This window comes from Pan paniscus, chromosome 12, assembly GCF_029289425.2.
Source record: "Pan paniscus chromosome 12, NHGRI_mPanPan1-v2.0_pri, whole genome shotgun sequence".
Taxonomy (NCBI): domain Eukaryota; kingdom Metazoa; phylum Chordata; class Mammalia; order Primates; family Hominidae; genus Pan; species Pan paniscus.
The window spans coordinates 50,686,700-50,713,176 of record NC_073261.2 but is presented as its reverse complement, the minus strand read 5'-3'; the positions used below and the strand labels follow the sequence as shown (position 1 = coordinate 50,713,176).

General features: G+C 36.6%; 1 protein-coding gene across 2 annotated transcripts in view; it reads right to left on the bottom strand.

Annotated features, from left to right (window-relative positions):
• GCFC2 (GC-rich sequence DNA-binding factor 2) overlaps window positions 1–26,477 on the bottom strand; it is a 46,452-nt gene that overhangs the window by 6,002 nt on the left and 13,973 nt on the right. For both annotated transcript variants that reach the window (XM_003810309.6, XM_055107753.2), the window contains exons 5-14: window positions 25,684–25,799; window positions 23,725–23,911; window positions 21,474–21,597; window positions 20,115–20,196; window positions 19,447–19,559; window positions 18,495–18,694; window positions 17,295–17,445; window positions 9,655–9,776; window positions 2,896–2,972; window positions 1,529–1,595 (exon numbers count right to left, since the gene is read on the bottom strand). In XM_003810309.6, the coding sequence (XP_003810357.3) occupies window positions 1,529–1,595; window positions 2,896–2,972; window positions 9,655–9,776; window positions 17,295–17,445; window positions 18,495–18,694; window positions 19,447–19,559; window positions 20,115–20,196; window positions 21,474–21,597; window positions 23,725–23,911; window positions 25,684–25,799 (1,239 nt within the window). The remainder of the gene's footprint in view (window positions 1–1,528; window positions 1,596–2,895; window positions 2,973–9,654; window positions 9,777–17,294; window positions 17,446–18,494; window positions 18,695–19,446; window positions 19,560–20,114; window positions 20,197–21,473; window positions 21,598–23,724; window positions 23,912–25,683; window positions 25,800–26,477) is intronic.

The following is a 26,477-nucleotide window of genomic DNA, read 5'->3' as shown; positions in this document are numbered from 1 at the left end:
ACAATATCTCTGAATAAATACTTGATTCTTTCCAAACTCCATGTATTTGCTCATCTTATTTTCATTTTCTAGGATAACCATCCCCAAATCTATCTCAAATAACTTCACTAGAGCCTTTCCAGATCAATAATCTTCCTTCCCAATCCATTTTCTCTCAAAGCCGGGGGCCATCAAGTATAAGACCACAGGACCACGTGATTCATAAAGAACTACTGTCAAAACTAGGGCCGCCATTACCAACATGTGACCTTGAGAAGGCAATCAACGCTGAGAGCTTCATTCCTCTGATACATAAAGATTTATAATCACCTGTGAGTTTGAAGATAACTTGGATTAAGTAACCATAATAAATTCTAATAAAATATTGGTTGTTCTTTCCCTCTAAATTCAGATCTTTCTGTGAATTTTAAGGTGTTTCTTTTTTTGCAGTACTATATTCATTACTCTGAGTGCTGAACTACATGCTGTTTTACTAAAATGTAATGCTTTTTCACATTTTATCTCATTGTTGATGTTGTTCCCTCTTCCCAGAAAGCCTTTTCCCTGATTCAACCACATGACAAATATTAATTCACACTATTAAAACTACTCTTGGTGAGGTCACCTATATCCTTCTAATTGTCAAATCCAATAAACAGTGTTTCAGTCTTTCTCTTAATACTCTTTGGTGGCATTTAACACTCTTTTCTTCATTGTTGAAAATCTTTCATTTAGCTTCCTTGAGGCCATTCTCTTGTGATCATCCTAAGGCTCATAATAGATTCTACAGATTTCCTGAAGCCTCCATGTTCTCCTCTTCTGTTAGTATTTCCCGAGGTTCTGTCCTTGGCCTACTTCTCATGCTTCATCCAGTCTCCTTACGCAGCTTGCCATTCATGACCATGGCTCCAAATATTACCTACAGGTAGTGGACTCCCAAATCTCCAGCTCAGATCTGTCTCCTGAAATTCAGACTTATGTATCCAACCACCTCCTAGACCTCTGTATCTCTATTTGTCCCACATATATCTTCATTATGTACAAAATAGATCTTATCTTCCCTCGATCAGTTATCGACTCCTTTTAATGCTTCCTCCCAAACATTGTTTGAACCTTCTTCTCCTTCCCATCCCTACTGCCACTGACTTAGCAATAATTTTAAGGCCAGGGGTTAGCCAACTATATAGCTTGTGGGTTAAATCCATCCTGTTGCCTGTTTTTATAGGGTCCGTGAGCTAAGAATGGTTTTAACACTTTTCAAGGACGTTTTAAAACTGTCTTTAAACAAAATATTTTGTACCATGAGGAAATTATATGACATTCAAATTTCAGTGTTCATAAGTTTTATTCCAACAGCCATGTTCATTTGTTTATGTACTATGACTGTTTTTGTGCTACAGCGGCAGAGTTGAGTAATTCGACAGAGACCATGTGACCACAAAGCCTAAAATACTATCTAATTCTTATAAAAGAAGTTTGTTGTTCTTTGTTCTATAGTAAACAGGATTTTTACAAAAATTGCCTTTTCATTTTTGCAGTTTTTGCTCACCTTTAGGCCTGACCAGAACTGTCTTTCTTGGAACTTTGAATGAGGTGATGTTTTGTTTTCTACAGCACTAATTAGAAACAAAAGAAAGAGAAAGAGAAAATGCAAAGAACTATTAGTCTTTCAGAACCAGAGTTTAAGATCAGACTTTCTTTTAAGCCAACCAAACTAAGCCTTAATGGAATATAAATAGAGATTGTTTATTTTATTTTATAAATAAAATATATATTTATTTATAAAATATATATTTATATATTTATAAATATGTTTATAAAATATATATTTATAAACAAATAACTAATATATCACATTCATACATCTGAACCATGTGAATGCATTATCTAAAACATTATAAACAAAGTTTACCAGGGCAGAATTTTTACATGTAGACATCTCATGATTCAAAATGAATCAGAAAGCTTTGAGGTTCCTTTCTTCCCCCTCCATAAAGCTCCTCCATCCTGTCACTACTCACTGGATTGCTACAGTTCATGCATAATTATAACTGATGCCTTCTTAGCAAAGTTATGATCATACATCAAATACTCCTTGTTTTATAATTTAAAGTGACTGCAGAATTTACAGGTGCAGTTTCTCGTTCCTCAGCATTGTGCTTCCTCTGTGCTAGGCCCTGTTGTGTTCTGAGCATTCTCTCCATCTCCCTAATATCCTCTGAGGTAGGCACTAATTTTATCCTTATTTTATAGATGAGAAAACAAGTGCATAAAAATACCTACTAACAGTGGACGTGTGCTCTTTACCACTCTATATCACCTGCTATGTTCCTAGGATATATGTAAAACCAAAACCAAAACCAACCAAACAAAATTCATCTAAGCGCCAAGATAAAGCACGGCTTTATGTAAGTCACTGAGAAATATTTGTTGAAATCTCAATTTGCATCCTCATAGAATATGTGTACACGTTTTGAAAACACTATAGTTGGCCGGGCGCGGTGGCTCACGCCTGTAATCCCAGCACTTTGGGAGGCCAAGGCGGGCGAATCACAAGGTCAGGAGATCGAGACCATCCTGGCTAACATGGTGAAACCCCATCTCTACTAAATATACAAAAAATTAGCCGGGCATGGTGGCGGGCGCCTGTAATCCCAGCCATGGGAGGCTGAGGCAGGAGAATGGCGTGAACCTGGGAGGCGGAGCTTGCAGTGAGCCGAGATCGTGCCACTGCACTCCAGCCTGGGCGACAGAGTGAGACTCAGTCTCAAAAGAAAAAAAAAAAGAAACACAAAAAACAAAAAACAAAACAGAACAAAAAATAAAACACTATAGTTTCTTTTGCATTGCATTCTTAAACAAATCTGTATTCTATGATCAGCTATTTCAAACAATCTAGAAATTAACAGCGCTTACCTCTTTGGATACAGAGGAATAAAAACATCATCTTCTACTGCCTTTTTCATTCTTGAAACAATGGATTTAAGTAAATCCTATTATTACAAATTTGAAAAGCATCAGTGATAGAAGATAGAAATGTATTTACCAAAAAAAAGTAATTTTAACTGCAGTACAAATTTATCCACACTCACATAACCAGCTGTTAAAATAACTATCAATTGGGTACAAAAAAAACCTTATTTATCCATGTTGCTATATATGGGTGTAGTTGGATCAATTTCATTGCTATATAGTATTTTGTTGCATGAATACTATTGATGGAACACTTAGGTGATTTCTGGTTTGGTGGCTATTATAAATAATGCTGCCATAAAAATTCTTGTACATGTCATTTAGTATGCATGGTCATACATTTCTAATGGGTATATAAACAGAAATGGAATGGCTGGAGTATAGTTCATGTCCATACGTTCAACTACGTACAAAAAACCAAACGGTTTCTAGAATAGTGGCATCCCATTTACATCATTCCTGCAGTATAAAATAAATCCTGTTTCACTACATACTTACGATAATTGGCATTTTCTTGTTTTTTAATGTTTGCAATTATAGTGGGTATGCAGTCATATTTCATTTTGTTGTTTTAATTCTCATTTAATTATCATTGAGTAATGTGCTGTTGGGCATCTTTTCATATTCCTATTTGCCACTTGGCAAGCCGTTTTGCAAAGTACCTAATTAAGCTGCTTGCCAACATTGCTATTTTTTTGTATTAGGTTCTGTCTTTTTATTACTGATTTGTACAAGTCTTTTATATACTCCAGCTGTGGGTCCTTTGTTGGAAAATCCACTTAGGGAAATCCATTTTGTTTGTATATAAAAAAATTGGAAATGACCAAACTATTCAATCACAGGGAATTTTAAGGAGATGTTACATCGCTCCAGTGAATCTATCATAAACTTTAGCTGAAGTTTATGATGACTACAGTAACAGACAACTATAAATATGCAATGAGATAACATTAAGCAGAAGTAGTATACTAACTTACATGCCTATTAGGATTATAACTTTGAAAAAAAAGCCAGGATGAAAATATCCTACGATGGTATTAGTCCTTGTACTAGGATGAAAGACAATGAGTGTTTATTTTTTTCATATATTGGCAATATTTATATAATGATATTCTTATTCATATTTGAAAAATAAAAATGGCATACTACACATTAGAGTAAAAGTTATTTTTTAAGTCAATGACAATGTATACAGCACAAATTCAACTGTCACATACTATATACTAACTGAATTATCCATAAATGTAGAATTCAAATATATTTTTCATAAAAAGCATGACCTGAAGTCGTTTCTCTTTCCACTTAATTATCTATAACATATTCCTCAAGTGGCCATATATCAACATTTATTTAATGTTAAAAATTAAAACTCAGTTGTATTTTACTCCATTCTTTAAACATTCTGAATTCTGTTCAAAGAAAAAAAAGCATTTTCTAGACAATATCTCCAAAAAATAGCATCTGAGTTTATGTAACTTACTGAGTTAGGTGTTCATGATACAAAAAAAGCTGCTTTGACTTTTTTCATTTAATTTTAATGATTTTGGATGCTGGCCTTGACAAATGTTCCCACATTGTTTAAATTTTGTTTCTTAAAATAGTTCTATTGAAAATGTTATAAAGGACATTATTGAATCAACTGGCAAAAGTGGAATATGGATGGTAGATTAAGTGTTGATAAATTTACTGAAATTGCTAACTACTCTGGTTATATAACATAATATCCTTGTCTTAACAAATATGCACCCTGTTCTCAGTACTCAGGAGAAAAAATATTGTATGTATATATTTAAAATGGAAGGGCTAATGATAAAGCCAATGGGGCAAAATATTAATGACAAGTAAATCTTGGTAAAGGGAATATGGAAATACTACTCTTATTCATGAAAGTTTTCTTTCAAAGTATTAATATTTCCAAATAAATTGTTTAAAACAAAACATAAATTCACTGGCCGGTTGCGGTGGCTCATGCCTGTAATCCTAGCACTTTGGGAGGCTGAGGTGGGTGGGTCACTTGAGGCCAGGAGTTTGAGACCAGCCTGGCCAACATGGTGAAACCCTGTCTCTACTAAAAATAGAAAAAATTAGCCACACATGGTGGCACATGCTTGTAATCCCAGCTGCTTGGCAGGCTGAGGCACAAGAATCGCTTGAACACAGGAGGTGGAGGTTGCAGTGAGCTGAGATTGCACCACTGCACTCCAGCCTGGGTGACAGAGTAAGGTTCTGTCAAAAAAAAAAAAAAAAAAAAAAAAAAAAGAAAAGAAACCTCCCATAAATTCACATATTTTAAGACCGTGAGATATTAACTTTTCTAAGTATTAAATAACATCATTTGTTTGGTGGAAAATAAGGTTCTCCAAACAGTTTTAACAAGCATTCTGAATCACACTTTCAGACTCACATACAACCCTTTGTGTGTATATATATATATATATATATATATATATATATATACACTTTGAAACAGCTTTAAAGAGGCACTTGTGTGATGCCAATGGTTTTTATGCTGTTCTCTATATCCATGGAGGTAATCCCAGGATGGCCTGGACAAATGTTGGGGGTGGTCGGGGAAGAATAAAGGCAGGTGCTCACAACAGTAGGAGCAGTTTTACTTCTGTATGTGTGTTTGCGTATCGGATTGCGTAAGATTTATTTGAAATAGATTCTGTTGATAAAAAAGAAAAAACAAAAAATGAGTCTGAAAATCTATCTGAACTCCCAAGTGATGTTTAGACTTATTTTCACATTTCTACTAAATGGTCCACCAGCCATGTCTAAAACCATTTGCTGATAGGGGATCATTATCTCCTGAGGCTGCCCATAACTTTGGACTATTAGATTTCAGTTAACAATGAGAGTTAACAAACTTTTCCCTCCCACAGCTTCCACTCCTTGGTCTTGGTTTACTTCTTGGGATCATATAGAATAGAACTAGCCCCACTTCCACATGACAATTTTCTAGATTTTAAGATGAATATCATACTTTTTTTTTTTTTTTACATCTTCTCTTTCCCATACTATCTTAAGACACTCTCCACTTAATATGCTTACACCGAAAATTAAATGCAATATTCCCAGGAAGGTCTAATCTGTGGGTATTATCACCAAATATGCCATTCTTACTCAAAATAGCACACACATACTAGGAGAAACTCCCATGTACCTGTTTTCTGTTACTCAAGTGACACTGCTGACTCACGCTGGGTTTATTGATTATAATCTGTCTTACTGATGCTGCTTCAAAACTGTGTCTCTCCCATCTTTTACTTATATAGTTGAATTTTTAAACGCATGGGTGGGACATGCATTTATTTTTTCACAATTTCTTGAATCAGTCCATTTTCTACAATCTTTTGAAATCTTCTTGGATTCTAATTCTACCATCCACAAGTCTTACAGAATTCCTAGCTTTTTGTCACTGACAAATTTCATTAGTATGTATTTTAACTCCTTATCCAGTTCAATAAAAATATTGAACAGGGCAAAGCTGAGAAGATATCTAATACTAACAGACTCTCCATAGGTAGCCAATGCCCTACTGGCCATTATTTTTTAGGTTTACTTACGCTTATATTTCCCCATTTAATCCCTAAGAACAATCATAATAACAATTTGCTTCAATAAACAATGTTAAGTATCATTTGTATTTGGGAATCCTATCAATGACAGATTATAGTAATTACTGCTCTTTAAGTATTCATAATCTTCCTCTATAATAATTTACTTTAGATTTTTAGTCAGAATCAAAACTATTATTACCAGGCATTAGCTTACAGCATTTCCTTCTAACTTTGAAAACAGAAACTATGTTGTCTGACTCAATTTTCATTCTTGAACCTCATTCTCTTTCATCACTGAAGAAATGGAGTGATCCCACTGGTGAACTGTCTTAGCAACATGGAACATTATATAGTGTAAGTGATTCTCTACCAAGTGCCATTTTGCCATCCCTAGGGAATACCTGACAATGTGTAAAGACATTTTTGGTTGTGAAGACCGGGGAGTGCTACTGCCACCTAGTGGGCACAAGCCAGGGATGCTGCTAAGCATAGTATAGTGCAAGGACAAACCCTCACAACAAAAAATTATCTGTTCCAAATGCCAATGTAGTGCTGAGACTGAAAACCCTGATGTAATCTATTCTCCTGCTTATGAAAACAACCCATTTTCTACATTCACAGCAGAGCGGTTTCAGAATAAAAACATCCATTATAAAAACTGCTTGAGTGTGCCTGTAATCCCAGCACTTTGGGAGGCCGAGGTGGGTGGATCACAAGGTCAGGAGATCAATACCATCCTGGCTAATACAGTGAAACCCCGTCTCTACTAAAAACACACAAAATTAGCCAGGCATGGTGGCAGGTGCCTGTAGTCCCAGCTACTCGGGAGGCTGAGGCAGGAGAATTGCTTGAACCTGGGAGGCGGAGGTTGCAGTGAGCCAAGATCACACCACTGCACTCCAGCCTGGGTGACAGAGCAAGACTCCGCCTCAAAAAAAAAAAAAAGACTTCATGAGTGAATCCATAATACTGCTGAAGGGCTTCAGTGATCACAAAGAGCCAGGTCTACCACTTAGTATTCAAGTATTTCAAAAATGACTTAACCCTTCTGGGCCCCAGCTTCATCTGTAAAAATGCAATTAAAATAAATACATTTCACAGGGTTATGAGGATCAAATGAGACAATGTGAAAGTATTTAACAAATGGTAAAGCATAATGATTTACATTTAGGTTATAACTAAACAATACTATATGGAAAGCAAATGCAGGATTATATATCTGCTTCTTTGTAGCTTTTAACTACTAATCTTGGTTCTATGCTGCATAACAGCACAGAATAAATCTATACCTTCTTTGAATACAAACAGCATCTCTCTGTACATCTTCTTTCAAATTAAATATCTCTAATTCCTGCAACAGTTTCCATCTATTTTACTTGAGTTTTTATCCTATTGGAGGTAAGCAGAAAATGCCTCTCTCTCTGTTGCCACATGTTGAAATCCTATTCTTTCCCTGAAGCCACAGTTCAAATGCCACCCCTAAGATAAATTATTTCCTTATCCCCACTGCTGAAGGTAACCTCTCTCTCTTGTCTCTCTCCTGAAGACATAGTACTTTATCTATGCTGCTCAAGGGGAGGCAACATGGTCAGTGAGGCAAACTTGGGCTTTAGAGGCAGACTATCCAAGTTCAAATCCTAGTGCTCATTCATAGTAGCACTGTGACAACTAGTTTTAAAGATTCATTTTCTTCATCTATAAAATGAGGCTATCATCCTTTTAAGAGACAGGGTTTTGCTGTTGCCCAGGCTGCAGTGTGGTGGCACAATCAAGGCTCAATGCAGCTTCAACTCCTGGGCTCAAGGGGGAGCCCAGCTAATTTTTATTTTTTTGGTAGAGATGGATCTTGCTATGATGCCCAGGCTGGTCTTGAACTCTTGGCCTGAAGAGATCCTCCTGTCTCAGCCTCCCAAAGCACTCAGATATACCGGCGTGATCTGCCATACCTGGCGATCACCCATTTTTTAAATAGGGCTGCTGGGATTAAGATGACAGGTACAAGACCTTACAGAGTGCCTAGTACACAATTGGAATTAAATAAGTGTTTATTATCTTCCCTACTTCTCCTTTTCACTTCCAGTTTTAAGTTACAGTTTATGTGCATCTTATTTTCTCTGAGATTACATGCTTCTTGAAGGCAGAATTAGGCTGGTATCCCTTTTCTCCCTCTCATTTCTTACAGCTATCCTCCTCTGTAATCACAGTTCCAAGGGCTAAAACTTAATGGTGCTCATAATATGAACATGATATGCCTCCTTGCTTTTCAACCACCTCATTCTACTCCGGGCATTCTCCAGTCTGTCAATTTCTCCTTAATTTCCTAAAGCTCAGCCTAAAATTGGTTTACTCATAAAACTGCATGAATCTACAATCTCATCAACAAACAATAAAAAAAAATGCTACAATGAAAGAGTGAGAAGATTCTCAGCAACATCACTCTAAAAAGTTCCTCAATATGTCTTATGTTCACTGAATTCAATTCTAGATCATTGTAAGATCAAGATCTGTTTTACTGAACTTTGAATCCTTAAAGAGACTACTATTATTTGGCAGACTACAAATAACTAGTTAATACAATAAGTGTCAGTCTAATTTTGAAACCATTGTTCAAGCAAAGCCACAATGCCACTGGATTTTTGCCAAAAGAACAAAGGTAATGAGTATTGTTGTCTTCCTTTAGAAGAAATGAATTTTCACTAATGAATTTATACTGGTTCATCTCTGCAGGGCCAGTGTATATTCATAATCCTGAAAGATGGCTGCCTGGGCCATGAGAACACAAATCAGATCACTGAACAGAGAAAAGTAAGCTAATAGGAATGAAAGTCATAATCTGGGTCCTTACATGTATGTCTATAATTTAAAATGATTACCACTCCTATCACAGTGTTCAGAAGTATCAAGGTATATTCTTTCATCTGATTATTATAAAGATAAAAAATAGCCAAGTCCAGTTTTTAAAATTTTTTTTTCATCTCAGTGCAGTCTGAGAAAAAGTCGTTTCTATAAATCAAAAGTAAATATGTTTTCCCCCAGTTTTCTGATAATCACTTCTGCATCTTTTATAAACCAAGATCTGTAAGAAAATTATAATGATTTAGAGATAGATCATGGAGTTCGCAACTCTAGAAATTATTACCTGTTTGCTTTTACTAACTTCATTTTCACAAGTGGAATGTTCTTCAAGAATCACTCTGCAATGTGTTATTAAACTTGTTGTCTGTGAGGTTGACAAAGGATCCCAAAGGAATTCTACAAAGTCTGAAACAAATATTTCAGTGGTGCACAATGTATTTACTAGATTGTTTTGCTTTTCATATACAAATAATCAAGACCTTTAACAAACACTACTTCCCTCCTTATTCAGTTGAAGTTCCATGGCCAATTATTACCATTAAATATTTGCATACATCCTCAATTTCCTTGTTCTTCTTGGGCTTTGTTAAACTCCTCTGGCTAAACTACAGCTCTATAGTTAAGTTCACCTTGTCACTGAGTCTCTGCCTGCAACCATGCAGATAAAAAGTGGCTGGAAAAACAAACACATTAACTTGATCACTATACAACTTGAGTGAGCCTCTCTCTCTCTCTGTCTCTCAGGTCCATTCACTCTCCCTCTCACCTAGATGATTACTTCGTACCTTCTCCCCTCTCCGTTATCTCTCTCTCAGTTGATGGACTTTTTCCTTCTAGATGATTATTTCCTACTTTATTTTTTCTACTCCCTTGCATTCTCTTTCAGCTAATTACTTCCTAATTTGCTAAGAAAATAGAAGCAATCAGAAAAGCAGCACTACGAAGCTCCTACCACAGCATCTACACACCTACCTACATCTGTGCCCATATGCTCTAACTTGTCTCCTATTCCTGTGGATGAGGCACCCACACTCCTACCACTTCAGGCAAACTGTTTATTTTGTGGATGAGATCCCAAGCCTTTTGGCTTAGTCTAAGATCCTGTTCCCAGAACACTGTCCTTCCACTTTGGTATTGACATCACTTGTACTAGATTTTTTCCATCACCCTACAAACAACTATTTATCTTGTATTAAAAATAATCCCCCTCAGTGTAAGGAGGCTGCCAAGATGGCCGAATAGGAACAGCTCCAGTCTACAGCTCCCAGCGAGATGGACGTAGAAGGTAGGTGATTTCTACATTTCCAACTGAGGTACCCAGTTCATCTCACTGGGACTGGTTGGACAGTGTGTGCAGCCCACAGAGGGTGAGCTGAAGCAAGGTTGGGTGCTGCCTCACCTGGGAAGCGCAAGGGGTTGGGGAATTCTCTCCCTTACCTAAGGGATGCCATGAGAAACTGTGCCAGGAGGAACAGTGCACTCCAGCCCAGATACTGTGTTTTTCCCACGGTCTCCACAACCTGCAGACCAGGAGATTCCCTCCAATGCCTACCCCACCAGGGCTGTGGGTTTCATGCACAAAACTGGGTGGCTGTTTGGGCAGACACCAAACTAGCTGCAGGCTTTTTTAAAAATTTTTATTTTTTCATACCCCAGCGGCACCTGGAACGCCAGAGAAACAGAACCATTCACCACCCTGGAAAAGGGGCTGAAGACAGGGAGCCAAGTAGTCTGGCTTGGTGGGTCCCACCCCCACGGAGCCCAGCAAGCTAAGATCCACTGACTTGAAATTCTCGCTGCCAGCACAGCAGTCTGAGCCCAACCTGAGATGCTCCAGCTTGGTAGGCGGAGGGGTGTCCGCCACTGCTGAGGCTTCAGTAGCCGGTTTATGCCTCACAGTGTAAACAAAGCCACCGGGAAGTTCGACCTGGGCAGAGCCCACCGCAGCTCAGCAAGGCCGCTGCGGCCAGACTGCCTCTCTAGACTCCTCTTCTCTGGGCAGAGCATCTCTGAAAAAAGCCAGCAGCCCCAGTCAGGGACTTAGAGATAAAACCCCCATCTTCCATGGACAGAGCACCTGGGGAAAGGGGTGGCTGTGGGCGCAGCTTCAGCAGACTTAAATGTCCTTGCCTGACAGTTCTGAAGACAGCAGTGGTTCTCTCAGCACAGTGTTCGAGCTCTGCTAAGGGACAGACTGCCTCCTCAAGTGGGTCCCTGACCCCTGTGTATCCTGTCTGGGAGACACCTCCCAGTAGGGGCTGACAGACACCTCACAGAGGAGAGCTCTGGCTGGCATCTGGCGGATGACCCTCTGAGATGAAGCTTCCAGAGGAAGGAAAAGCAGCAATCTTTGCTGTTCTGCAGCCTCCGCTGGTGATACCCAGGCAAACAGGGTCTGGAGTGGACCTCCAGCAAACTCCAGCAGACCTACAGCTGAGGGGCCTGACTGTTAAAAGCAAAACTAACAAACAGAAAGGAATAGTATCAGCATCAACAAAAAGGATGTACACTAAGAGACCCCATCCGAAGGTCACCAACATCAAAGACCAAAGGTAGATAAATCCATAAAGATGGGGAGAAACCAGTGCAAAAAGGCTGAAAATTCCAAAAACCAGAATGCCCGTTCTTCTTCAAAGAATCACAACTCATCACCAGCAAGGGAACAAAACCGGATGGAGAATGAGTTTGACGAAGTGACAGAAGTAGGCTTCAGAAGGTGGGTAATAACAAACTCCTCTGAGCTAAAGGAGCATGTTCTAACCCAATGGAAGGAAGCTAAGAACCTTGAAAAAAGGTTAGAGGTATTGCTAACTAAAATAACCAGTTTAGAGAAGAATACAAATGACCTGATGAAGCTGAAAAACACTGCATGAGAATGTCGTGAAGCATACACAGGTATCAATAGCTGAATCGATCAAGTGGAAGAAAGGATATCAGAGATTGAAGATCACCTCAATGAAATAAAGCGAGAAGACAAGTTTAGAGAGAAAAGTGAAAAGAAACAAACAAAGCCTCCAAGAAATATGGGACTATGTGAAAAGACCAAATCTATGTTTGATTGGTGTACCTGAAAGTGATGGGGAGAATGGAACCAAGTTGGAAAACACTCTTCAGGACATTATCCGGAAGAACTTCCCCAACGTAGCAAGGCAGGCCAACATTCAAATTCAGGAAATACAGAGAACACCACAAAGATACTCCTCGAGAAGAGCAACCCCAAGACACATAATTGTCAGATTCACCAAGGTTGAAATGAAGGAAAAAAAATTTAAGGGCAGCCAGAAAGAAAGGTCGGGTTTCCCACAAATGGAAGCCCATCAGACTAACAGCAGATCTCTCTGCAAAAACCCTACAAGCTGCAAGAGACTGGTGGCCAATATTCAACATTCTTAAAGAAATGAATTTTCAATCCAGAATTTCATATCCAGCCAAACTAAGCTTCATAAGCAAAGGAAAAATAAAATCCTTTACAGACAAGCAAATGCTGAGAGATTTTGTCACCACCAGGCCTGCCTTACAAGAGCTCCTGAAGGAAGCGCTAAACATGGAAAGGTACAACTGGTACCAGACGCTGCAAAAACATACCGAATTGTAAAGACCATCAATGCTATGAAGAAACTGCGACAACTAATGAGCAAAATGACCAGCTAGCATCATAATGACAGGATCAAATTCACACATAACAATATTAACTTTAAAAGTAAATGGGCTAAAAGCCCCAATTAAAAGACACAGACTGGCAAATTGAATAAAGTGTCAAGACCCATCAGTGTACTGTATTCAGGAGACCCATCTCATGTAAAGAGACACACACTGGCTCAAAATAAAGGGATGGAGGAATATTTAACAAGTAAATGGAAAGCAAAAAAAAAAAAAAAGAAAAAAGAAAAAAGAAAAAAAAGGAGTTGCAGTCCTAGTCTCTGATAAAACAGACTTTAAACCAACAAAGATCAAAAGAGACAAAGAAGGGTATTATATAATGGTGAAGGGATCAGTGCAACAGTAAGAGCTAACCATCCTAAATAAATACGCACCCAATACAGCAGCACTCAGATCAGATTCATAAAGCAAGTTCTTAGAGACCTACAAAGAGACTTAGACTCCCACACAATAATAGTGGGAGCCTTTAACATCCCACTGTCAATAACAGACAGATCAATGAAACAGAAAATTAACAAAGATATCCAGGAATTGAACTCAGCTCTGGACCAAGCAGACCTAATAGACATCTATAGAACTCTCCACCCCAAATAGACAGAATATACATTTTTCTTAGCACCACATCACACTTATTCTAAAACTGACCACATAATTGGAAGTAAAACACTCCTCAGCAAATGCAAAAGAACGGAAATCATAACAAACAGTCTCTTAGACCACAGTACAATCAAATTAGAACTCAAGATTAAGAAACTCACTCAAAACCGCACAACTATATGGAAACTTAACAGCCTGCTCCTGAATGACTATTGGGTAAATAAAGAAATGGAGGCAGAAGTAAAGATGTTCTTTGAAACCATGAGAACAAACACACAACGTACCAGAATCCCTGGGACACATTTAAAGCAATGTGTAGAGGGAAATTTATAGCACTAAATGCCCACAACAGAAAGCAGGAAAGATCTAAAATCGACATCCTAACATCACAATTAAAAGAGAGGATGTGGAGAAATAGGAACACTTTTACACTGTTGGTGGGACTGTAAACTAGTTCAACCATTGTGGAAGACAGTGTGGCGATTGCTCAAGGATCTAGAACTAGAAATACCATTTAACCCAGCCATGCCATTACTGGGTATATACCCAAAGGATTATAAATCATGCTGCTATAAAGACACATGCACATGTATGTTTATTGCAGCACTATTCACAATAGTAAAGACTTGGAACCAACCCAAATGCCCATCAATGATAGACTGGATTAAGAAAATGTGGCACATATATACCACGGAATACTATGCAGCCATAAAACAGGATGAGTTTATGTCCTTTGCAGGGACACGGACATGGATGAAGCTGGAAACCATCATTCTCAGCAAACTAACACAAGAACACAAAACCAAACACTGCATGTTCTCACTCATAAGTGGGAGCTGAACAATGAGAACACATGGACAGGGAGGGGAACATCACACACCGGGGCCTTTTGGGGGTCAGGGGACTGGGGTGGGATAGCATTAGGAGAAATACCTAATGTAGATGACAAGTTGATGAGTGCAGCAAACACTATGGCACGTGTACACCTATGTAACAAACCTGCACGTTCTGTACATGTACCCCAGAACTTAAAGTATAATAATAAACAAACAAACAAAAAATCCCCCTTAGCCCTACTTCCTCCTCTAGTATTGTTCCATTTCCCTCCTATCTTTTACAACAAAATTCCTCAAAGTACTATCTAAACTTCTATCTCCAGTTTCTCTCTTCTCACTTGTTCTTGATTTCCCTTTAATTAGGCCTTATCTCTTATCAGCCTACCTAATGCGCTCTTAGCAAATCACAGATGACATTCACATAGCAAACTCCAATGATTGATTCTAATCCTCATCTGACTTATCATCAACAATTCCAACAGTTGACCCTTCTTTCTTCCTAGAAACACTGTCTTTACTTGGCTTCCAAAATACCACACTCTTAGTTTCCTGCCCACCTCTCTGGTCTTTGCTTTCTGCTTGTCATGTCTTTGACTTCCCAGTGCTATAGTATCTCAGGATTCAGGTCACTTACCTTGTCTTTTCTGTTTATATTCACTCGCTTGGTATTCAAAGTCAATTTTATACATTAAATGCCATCAATAAATGTCATGTGGATAAATTCCAAACTTATACCTTCTGACTGGACCTCCCCCTTTAAGACTCACGTATTCAACAACTGACTTGACATTTCCACTTAGATTACAGGTACTCAAACTCAACATGTCCCAAACTGAGCTGCTATGCTAATACAGCTCCCCACATTAAGCTTACTCCTGTCAGACTTTTTCATTTCAGGAAATGGCACCTCTGTCCTTACAGTTGCTCAGGCCAATTCCTCAATGGACCCATTCTTGATTCCTCTCTTTCTCTCTTGCTGCACAACCAATCCATTAGCACATTCTGTTAGTGCTATCTTTGAAATATATGTAGAATTCAATCACTATTTGGACTCAGTCAGTGTTAATTTCTCACAAAGCTACTTATTTGTGGGACTGTTTCATCATTAGTATTTAGATTTTTTCAGCAGAGTGCTTAAACTAGGCACATGCATTCTATCATTAGTAGAGCTAGTTAAAAATAGTAACTTCCTAACACACCCCACAAATGCACCATAAGTTTCATTGAAATAAAATCTTGAAAGTTTTTATTTTTTATTTTTTTTTAATTTTAAATTTATAAATAGAGATGGGGTTTCACCACGTTGCCAAGGCTGGTCTGGAACTCCTGTGCTCAAGCGATCCTCCCGCCTCGGCCTTGCAAAGTGCTGGGATTACAGGCATGAGCAACTGCACCCAGCCAAAATCTTATAATCAAGTTGCCTAAGAAGCAATTATAAGGCTAATGGCTTCCAACTTCTAGGCTGGTCATGGTGACTCATGCCTATAATCCCAGTGCTTTGGGAAGCTTAGGGGAAGGGTCTCTTGAGGCCAGGAGTTTGAGACTAGCCTGGGCAACAGAGCAAGACCCTGTCTCTAAAAAAATCTTTTAAAAATTAGCTGGGTATGGTGGCACGCGCCTGGAGTCCTAGCTAATTGGGAGGCTGAGGCAGGAGGATCACTTGACCCCAGGAATTCAAGACTGACTTGAGCAATGTTCACACCACTGTACTCCAGTCTGGGTGACAGAGGAAGACCCTGTCTCAAAAACAAACACACACAAAAATTAAATAAGAGTTTTGCAGTCTTTGCTGTCAAATTTCTTTCTCAGTGACATAGTGAAATGGATCCTTATCAAGTACACAGGTAAGACAAAAGACTTCATGCTAAGGTCTGAAGCACAAGCATTAATGTTAAGTGCTCATAGCTGCTAGTGGCAAATGTGAGTGAAATGAAGCAATTTTTTTTTTTTTTTTTGAGACGGAGTTTCACTCTTGTCACCCAGGCTGGAGTACAATGGCACGATCTCGGCTCACCGCAACCTTCGCCTCCCGGGTTTAAGCAATTCTCCTGCCTCAGCCTCCTGAGTAGCTGGGATTACAGGTGCCTGCTACCACACCCAGCTAGTTTTTCGTATTTTTAGTAGAGACGAGGTTTCGCCATGTTGGCCAGGCTGGTCTTGAACTCCTGACCTCAGGTGATCTACCTGCCTTGGCCTCCTAAAGTGCCAGGATTACAGGCATGAACCACCACACCCAGATGAAGCAATGGTTTTAAAGAAAAGGATAAGAAACACAATTAGAGAAGTTAAGGGGAAAAAAGGACACATGTAGTATGGATGGAAGTGTGCTAAAAAATGACTGAAGTGCCATAAAAGCAGCGGGAATGCCACAAACACTAAACTGACTTTAAATACTAAGTGACTGAAGTAAATAGAACAGAGAAAGTAAGTGACCTGAATCCAGAGATACTGTAGCACTTGGAAGTCAAAGAGGTGACAAGCAGACAGCAAAGACCAGAGAGGTGGGCAGGAAACTAAGAGTGTGGTATTTTGGTAGCCAAGTAAAGACAGTGTTTCTAGGAAGAAAGAAGGGTCAACTGTTGGAACTGCTGATGATACGTCAGATGAGGATTAGTGATCAATCTGAGTATTAGCAGTTTGGTAGCCAACCACCTGTACAAACACAAAGTTTTTAACCACCTTACATTTGACAGCTGTTGATTTTTACTACATATAACATTTCCTTGAGATTAAAAACTTATGAAAAAACTTTGTGAATATAACAGAAATTAACAACCTTATATACTCTGTCAGAAAATAATTTAATTTTACCAAGGTTACGAAGCAGTACCTGTAAGTCGGGGAATAATTGTTTTGTTGATGATCGCAGACAAGACTTTTTTATCTGAACTACTTTCCTTCTTTGAATCTTCTACACTGTTATCCATAAATTCTTCTACAGATTTGAACCATGGCATCTCTTTTAAACCTGTGGATTCCAACTTACAAAGAAAATTACAAAAGTTATAAAGAAATCTTTCAACATTAGTGTATTTTTAAATAGTTATTATTTTTTTCAATAATCACCAGAGCTTTTCTAAGGATCAGAAGAGATTAATTCCCTATTTTAACACTAGACCACCAAGGCTAGGCAGGATTGCAGGACAGCATGACTGAGACATGGTGTCTAAGTAACATAACAAGAAGCTGCATTTCATGCATTCAATCACACAACAAACACTCAACAACTACCTAGTGTGTGCCGGAGCCTTTAGACCCTACCACATGGCAAGTACTCTGCTAGGAGCAAAATACACATTTGTTAGGCACTTGAAACAGCCATGGAATTTGTTTATTAAAAAAATTCATCCACTTCAAGCAAAGTTTATTTCTGGCCCCTTCAATTCACTAAGCATAAATATGTAATTTGTATGTGATTTAGTTAAAGGTCCTATTACACAGTAGGCAGTTGCTGAGTTCATACTTCTTTTTTTTTCTTTTAGTCAGTCAAATTCAGTGAACAGAGTTTATATTCCTTAACTTAGGATCTAAATATCTGTGCAATTTCTAGCTCCTGAACTAATATTTCTCCCTTTACACCTTTATGAAACACCATTCCCTTTCTGATTCATCCTGTTTATCCCATAAACTCTTCAAAGGCTTGCATTCCACCTTCTCAACGCAACCCTAAGCAACTCTTCCCAGTATGTCATCTCCAACTTAAGAATTCTTGAAACAAGGCTTTTATATCTACTTTCTCCAAACCCAACAGTACCTTATACTTTCTGGGAGGATTTTAAATTTAATGTACAAGAAGCTAAAAAAAAAATGTGTTTGCTTTACTGATGTTAATGATGCTCAGCCTAAAAATCAAGTGAGAGCCAAGAAAAGAAGAATGTAGCTGAAAGCACACATTTTCTGACTATTGTTCCAAAGCTCTAAATTTCAGCTCCGACTCTAAGGGTAAGGTATTTAATGGCTAACATAATAGTAAGGGAATTTAAGCAACTAATGTAATCAGGATAATTTTTCATATGTTAAGCATAAATACCTTAAGAGGATTCCAATCAATCAACTGAACTCGTATTAGGGGATTTAAAAGCTTTGGTATGCATAAACTAATGAAAGCTTCATAATAGGAGTCAGGAAACTTTTCTCGCCATTGCTGAAATTTCAACAAAATATTCTGGATGTTACAAAAATCATCTTGCACATCTTCAAAAACTTTCTTCTGTTTCTGTAAAATGTCACCTGTAAACAAAATAAGTCTCTTTATGCATTTTAAGTTGTGAACTTTAAGTATGTTTCCTTAAAAACACAGTCATGACGGACTGTAATCAATTGAACTAAAATTTGTCCTTTTATATTAATATAAATTTTTATTAAATCACTTTATCAACAAAGTAATAATATCAACACTAATAAAAGTTACCATATATACCCCTGCTATACGCAGAAATACATTAATCTCATTTTACCATCGTAGCTATCTTCCATACCATATAGGTAGGTATAGTCTACTTATTTACAGATAAAACAACATCAAATTTAGGGAGGTCAAAAAATTTGTCTAAGATTACACAGAAAAAAATCTCCCTTAGAACCCAAATTTATTTAAATCCAGAGCCTAGAATTTTTCAACTATATGCATCTTATCTTCTCATCATGCTAAAAAGTTTCACCAAATTCAAATGTTTTAAGTTAAAAATGACAATATAGAAAGTATGTGTGGTAAATAAATGAAATGAAGATGTTCATTATTAATTGGAGAACGTCTAAGAGAAAAAACTATGAAGATGTAAGAATACTCACAATGTTCCTTCCTTCATTTTACTCCATTTTTTCAGAGAAAAGAGTCTTACAGAGGAAAAATGTGTTTCATTTTTCCTGAATTCACCCAACTGTTTTATATAGCTTATGTACTTATTAAGGGCAATCCCAGCAAAGTGTTTCTCACCATTTCAAAACTCAAACCATGATATATTAGAAACTTGGTAACTGACCTTGGCTTTTTTGGAAGTCAATCATCTCTGCTGAAGGCAGTTCATCATCACTAGATGTTCCTTCCTGATGGTTACAATTCCCAGAAAGCACCCTTGCTTGTCTTCTTTTTGTCCTATATTTTGCAACAAACCAAAAATAAACAAAAAGTAAATAGTTCTTGCTGAAAATAAATGCCTAAATTTTTTTTAACCTCTTGCTGAAAATAAGTAATTTTATCATTTATTTTAAATGGCCAGAAATATACTATCCTATCAGCGCACAGTTTTATTAATATTTTTGACATTTTTAGTTTCATTAGTTTGAGTTGGTGGTTCTGCATTTTTTGTTTTGTTTTGTTTTCTCTTATAAGACATTCCCATTTAGGACATTCCCATGGGCTAACCAGATTCCAAAGAGGGGGTAATTATAATTAGGACCGGTTTCTAGTTACAAGGAATTCCCAGCCTGATAAATGTCATTTACCCATTCCTTTTAACTGATCGAAATACACCAATGTGTCTTTAAAGCAGTCAAGGATGGTTTTACTAAATTTTGCTTTTCTATTATTCTCACAAATTAATAATGTATAGCAGGTATAGTTAATGACATCATGTGGTTAATTATATTTCAGTAGTGAAAAGTACTTGCTCAATGATGCTTTCTTTAAATCTTCACTTTATATAGGTACCTTCGAGATTCAATCTCTTCTAAAATCCACTGAGTTTTTTCATCTACTGCGAAGTTTCCACTTGTGGATGTCTCATCTTTGCCTGTTAATAAATAAAATTGACTTCATACTACAAATTCTCAAAAGAAAAAAGTAAAATGCTTTGAAAATAAAGGTAATATCATGGATGTATAAACATATGCATATGTAAATACATAAATATGCTTAAATTTTGCAATTAATTATGCAATGACATTTCAATGTTAACTCTTTATTGCAATATTAACAGGCATGAGGTTCATTAGCCTAAAAATGTATTCTGGCTGGTGAAAATGTTAGCCTAAAAATGTACTTTGGCTGTTGTTGAGAACAGCAACAAAGTTCTACCACAAAGTTTCGTTTTCTCATATTCTTTTCTAGTAGTTTCTACCAGTTTTTTTCCATAGCCAAATGCAAGAAATACTGGCTTTGCCAATACAGGAATCCCCCCTAATCTGCAGGGGATACATTCTAAGAACCCCAGTCGATGCCTGAAACTGCATATAGCACCAAACCCTATTTGTTTTTTCCTCTATATACACACCTATGATAAAGTTTAATTTATAAATTAGGCACTGTAAGAGACTAACAATAGCAATAAAGTAGAACAATGAAAATAATATATTGTAAGTTATACGAATGCTGGGTATCTCTCTCTCAAAATATCTTATTGTACTGTACTTATTCATTTTTGGACCATTGTTACTGAAACTGTGGAAAGCAAAACTGCAGATTAGAGGGATTACTGTATTCTATTTATATTATTTCTTATTTTAATATGTAATACCATTATTTATGATCCACTAAGGGTTGTGTGTTTCACTGAAAGTCACTTTGCCTTTGCGTTTACTAGCTACTTGGTTATGGTCTTTCACTATCTCCTGATAGCACCTTAATCAAAGGAAGATATCTCTGAAAGTACAAAATCAATGCGAAAAAAAAAAAAAGGAGGCATCTGTATTTTATATAATGAGATCTTAAAATCTGTATTGAAACTCACCAGAACCAATCTGTAAAAGGGCTCTGAAACTATGAAGTTAGACTTCTGACAGAGTCTACAGAATTATGTGAACTTGTCTCAAAACATTCTCTAAATGGCTATGTACATATTCTGTCTGAAATAGTAAATAATTGGAAGTCATGTTTATTTTTGAGTCTTGAACTTAATTTAAAACATTCTTAAGTCCTATTTCTAAATGTTTTGAATTTTTGGAAGTTGGTGGGTAAAGGGTTTGTGGGAAAATACATGAAAAACATGTTTATAATAATAAAAATATTTTTATTCTTCACATAATTTAGCTTAATGAATAATAAATTGTATGGAACACGAAAAACACTAACGTGATAACTGTTGTAAATACGTTGATTCATGTTTTAATTCATCTTGCCTGCGTTTCATAAAGGTCATAGCTTGTTTTAAAAGGAGTGCATGCATGGATGATTCTATTTCTTGGATGCTGATAATCTGAAATACACATATAAGTAACATTTTGCAGGTCATCAATAATGAAATATATATATATACAAAAGTAATATTTAGAAGATACATAAGCATATTTATATGCTTAATTCTCAAAGAAACATTCCCAATACTATCACATCTCAAGTATAAAACATTGTGTGCAACAGACCTAGCTGCCAAAACTTTTAATATTAAAAAATCAGAAAATTGACTTAGTCTACTGGAACTGTTACAATTATCAGAGATAGATAAACTAAATGGGGGCCAGATGTGGTAGCTCATGCCTGTTATCCCAGCACTTTGGGAGGTGGGCAGATCACCTGAGGTCAGGAGTTCAAGGCCAGCCTGGCCAACATAGCGAAACCCCTTCTCTACTAACAGTACAAAAATTAGCCAGGCGCAGTGGCACCTGCCTTCAATCCCAGCTACTCAGGAGACTGAGGCAGGAGAATCGCTTGAACTCTGGAGGTGGAGGTTACAGTGAGCTGAGATCACGCCACTGCACTCCAGCCTGGGCAACAGAGTGAGGCTCTGTCTCAAAAGAAAAAAAAAAAAGAAACCAAATGGGATGGAGTCAGGAACATGCATTAAAGTTTGAGATAGAAGATTTTTTTTTGAGACAGAAGAATAGGAAAAAATGAAGGGTACAGATGTTTTCCAGGCTGAGGGTGTGGAAAGTAGGTGGGGGTACTCAAAGCTGGTGAAATTTGAAAAATCGGGGAATGGAGAAAAACTAACCAGAGTCAGGTAAGTAAGTTGTGATGTGATACAGAAATGAGACTAGTTGAAATTGAAACTCATATTTTGGGGAGCAACAATTCCTCCTACTCCATTGATACTCCACAGCTGCTGCTATGAATACATTAATGCACAGGCTGACAAAATTTTAACAGTGTAATTTTTCAAGGGCAAATGAAAAAAGAAAATTACATTGTAATAAATACTTCAGAAAGTAACTACCAAGTGATAGTAGAAGATAGCCAACTTAAAACAACAATTGGGACAAAGCATCCCATTGTTTTAATTATAAACAAAAAATAATGTGGGCTGAGTGCAGTGGCTCAGGCCTATAACCCTAGCACTTTGGGAGGCTGAGACAGGTGGATTGCCTGAGCTCGGGAGTTCCAGACCAGCTTGGGCAACATGGCGAAACCCCGTCTCTACTAAAAATACAAAACATTAGCTGAGTGTGGTGGTGCACGCCTGTAGTCCCAGCTACTTGAGAGGCTGAGGCACGAGAATCGCTTGAACCTAGGAGGCGGAGGTTGCATTGAGCTGAGATCGTGCTACTACAGTCCAGCCTGGGTGACAGAGCGAGACTCTGTCCCCCTCACCAAAAAAAGAAATAAAATAAAAATAACAAAAATGTGGAAAGTAGAGAATAATTTATTGAAATGGTTAATCTGTTTTTAAAAACAGACAACTGAAGGCCTGCCCCAATGTAAAAACTTAGTATGCATAAAACAAAAACTAAAAACAAAAATTTCAAAACATCTGAATGTTGAAAGAAAAACCATTACAAACAAATTCAAAAGACAAAACTGGTAAGTTCATATTAAGTAGGATAAAGCATTAAAAAATTTTAAGCTATAAAGAATTGTTCATACTCTAACAAAACTAGAAAAGAAAAAGAAAAAAATTTCCACTAAGAACCACAAAGATAAAAGGGCAAAGACAAGAAACAAATAATTCACAAGAAGAAAACCAAAGAGTTTGCTTGAGATCAAAATATGATATGTAAAAACAAAATCCATTTATTCCTAATCTAGTAAACTAATAAAACTGGCACAATCTTTCTGGAGGTCAATTTTGTAATGTTTCATAAGCCTTAAAAATATTTAGACTTAATAATTCATTTTATTTGACTTCATTTTCAAGGAATTTTCCTTAAACAGATGAAATTGTAACAAAAATTTATATACAAAATTTTATACAATGTTACTTATAATAAAATAGTTGCAAAAAACTTGAATATCCAACATTAAGAGAATGCTTACTATCATCTTATTTTAAAAATGTGTAGGAAAAATACTAGAGAAAAGTATCTAATTGTGAGATTTAGACTTTTCTTAATTGCACAAGGGGTTTTCTCCAAAAAAGGAAATGATATAAATAAATATTGATATATACCTTTTCATTAAGGCAGTCAATTAAATTTTCCACATAAATTTTCATGCTTTTATAGAATTTACAATTTAGAGCTTGATTTGATGAACTCTCTAGGTTCTGGATGGTACTCTTGGAGCTTTTGACATCTTGTACATATTTTTCATACTCCCTCAGGTGTGAGCGGTGAGTTTCCTGTAGTAATATTAATCTAAATAAATAAAATAAAAATTAGTTTATTTTTCATACTCTTTTAAAAGTAGCAATCTAATGTAAATATTTTCAAAGACCACCAAGGAAACTGACAATCATATAAATCTGGGTTTATAGATTAGATAAGCAAAGAACACCACAATAAAAGGAAACCCTTTAGCACTTGCTTAGGCCAAATATTCTCTTCAAGTTTTCTTGCATTTGTCTTTCAGAATCTTTCTTTGCTTTATATAAAGGAGAGTGAGAATTAAGAAATTAATCAAGATAATAATGTATAGTAGGCATTATTAATAAAATGTTTTAGTTAAGTAGAATATTTTTGACTATAGCAGTGAACTTGTAAGTAAATATTATGTGGAAAAAACTAGGTACAGAGCAGGGTATATAATGTCCTTTTTTGTATAAAAATGGGAATATATAAGTATACATGTGCTTATAAAGATATACATATAGACCACTTCTGGAAGAAAACATAAGAAACTGGTAGCAATGGTTTCCTCTAGGGAGGGTGGTAATTTACTTTGTTCTGTATATCCTTTCCACTGGTTATTTTATTTTTTAACAATGAGAGTGTATGGTCTTTTTAAAATAAAAAACCTAGTTAATAAAAAATAAAATATAATAAAGTTATCCAGATAAAATAAAATGCTACGATAAATCAATGATCTGCTGCCTCTTTTTTATCCCTCATGCAAGGTTATCTTTGTATTCTAGGGGGCTGGCAAACTACCAGTCCATCCTTTGTTTTTATAAATAAAGTTATATTGGAACACATACATGCTTATATGTTTACATATTGTCTATGGCTGTTTTCATGCTGTAACATAGAGTTGAGCAGTTACAACAGCAATTATCTAGCCCTTAAAGCCTAAAATATTTACTATCCAGCCTTTTACACAAAAAGACGACTTGCTGACTCCTGTTCTAGATCAAAATGTCCAACAGAGAAGTATTTAAGTAAATTATGATATAACAACTATATGGACAAACATGATAGTTTTTTTAAAAAAATTAAAGGCTTTTTGGTAATATAGAAAAATGCTTATAATCATATTAAATAGAAAAGTAGAATTTTGTATTTACTGATTTTAACCACGTAAAATATGTTATAAAGACTAAAAAGACATATCGTAGTCACCCCTTAATCATGGGGATAGGTTCCAAGACCCCCAGTGAATGCAAATAATACCAAAGCCTATATGTGCTGTTTTTTCCCTATACATAGGTAACTATGATAAAGTTTAATTTATATATTACATACAGTACACCTGCACTCTGGGGCAATTATTACGTAAAATAAGGGTTACCTGAACACAAGCACTGTGATACTGCAATAGTTGATCTGATAACTGAGATGGTTACTATGTGACTAACAGGCTGCTGGCTTACAGAGCAAAGAGATGCTGGACAAAAGGATGATTCTCATCCTGGGCAGGATGAAGCAGGGCAGCTCGAGATGTCATCACACTACTTAGAACAGCATGCAATTTAAAACACATGAATTGTTTATTTCTGGAATTTTCCATTCAATATTTTTGGACCATGGTTTCACCACCGATAACTGAAACCATAGAAGGCAAAAATGCAGATATGGGGGGCACTACTGTATAAAAAATGAAATAAATTGTGTTAGTATGATAACACAGGAGATCCTTTTCCCCCCATAAGTCTGTTTAATATCAGTACTTAATAATCTAAAAGAATATAGTGTTATATCTTTAGTATTAAATATCTAGGACAAATGTAAATTTCAAAATGAGTACTGCTCACCTAGTATTTAATTGCTTCTTTATAATTTCTAAATTTACTGGTGGAAATGAAATGGAAGTATCAAATTTCTTCACTTTTGAAGATCCACTGCCACAGGAAAGATCTATGTCTCTTTCCTAAAAAAAGTAAAAATAGATTTTTACAAAACCATTTCATTTACCTTTGAAACATCAATAGCATGTAAAGGGACTGGATGATCCAAGGTCTCTTCAAGCTAAAAAATTCCATGTCTTTGTAATTTTTCATGGTCCCAACAAAATGTTTTTAAATTCAGTTTTAAAATTTAGAAGTTTAAATTCATATTTAAGAAGCAAATTCTAAAAATTACATTTTTAAAAAAGTTTAGTTTTGAAGCTAATTTTGGTTATGGTCTAATGTACTCTCAGAAAGTCACCCAGTTTTTTAAGAAACAACAATCCTTCATGAATATTAATTTGTGGAGTAGACAGACCTGTCTGGCTGACCTAACACCTATTTCCATGATAGAAGTACCTATTTAACTGCAACTCCATTCTAGTCAATGAAAAGTAAATGGAAGTGTGCTGGAGGGTTTGTAGGTAAAGTTTTTACTTTTCTTTAAGACATTCTTTTTTTTTTTTTTTTGAGATGGAGTCTCGTTCTGTCGCCCAGGCTAGAGTCCAGTGGCACAATCTCGGCTCACTGCAAGCTCCGCCTCCTGGGTTCAGGCCATTCTCCTGCCTCAGCCTCCCGAGTAGCTGGGACTACAGGCGCCTGCCACCATGCCTGGTAAATTTTTTTGTGTTTTTAGTAGACATGGGGTTTCACTGTGTTAG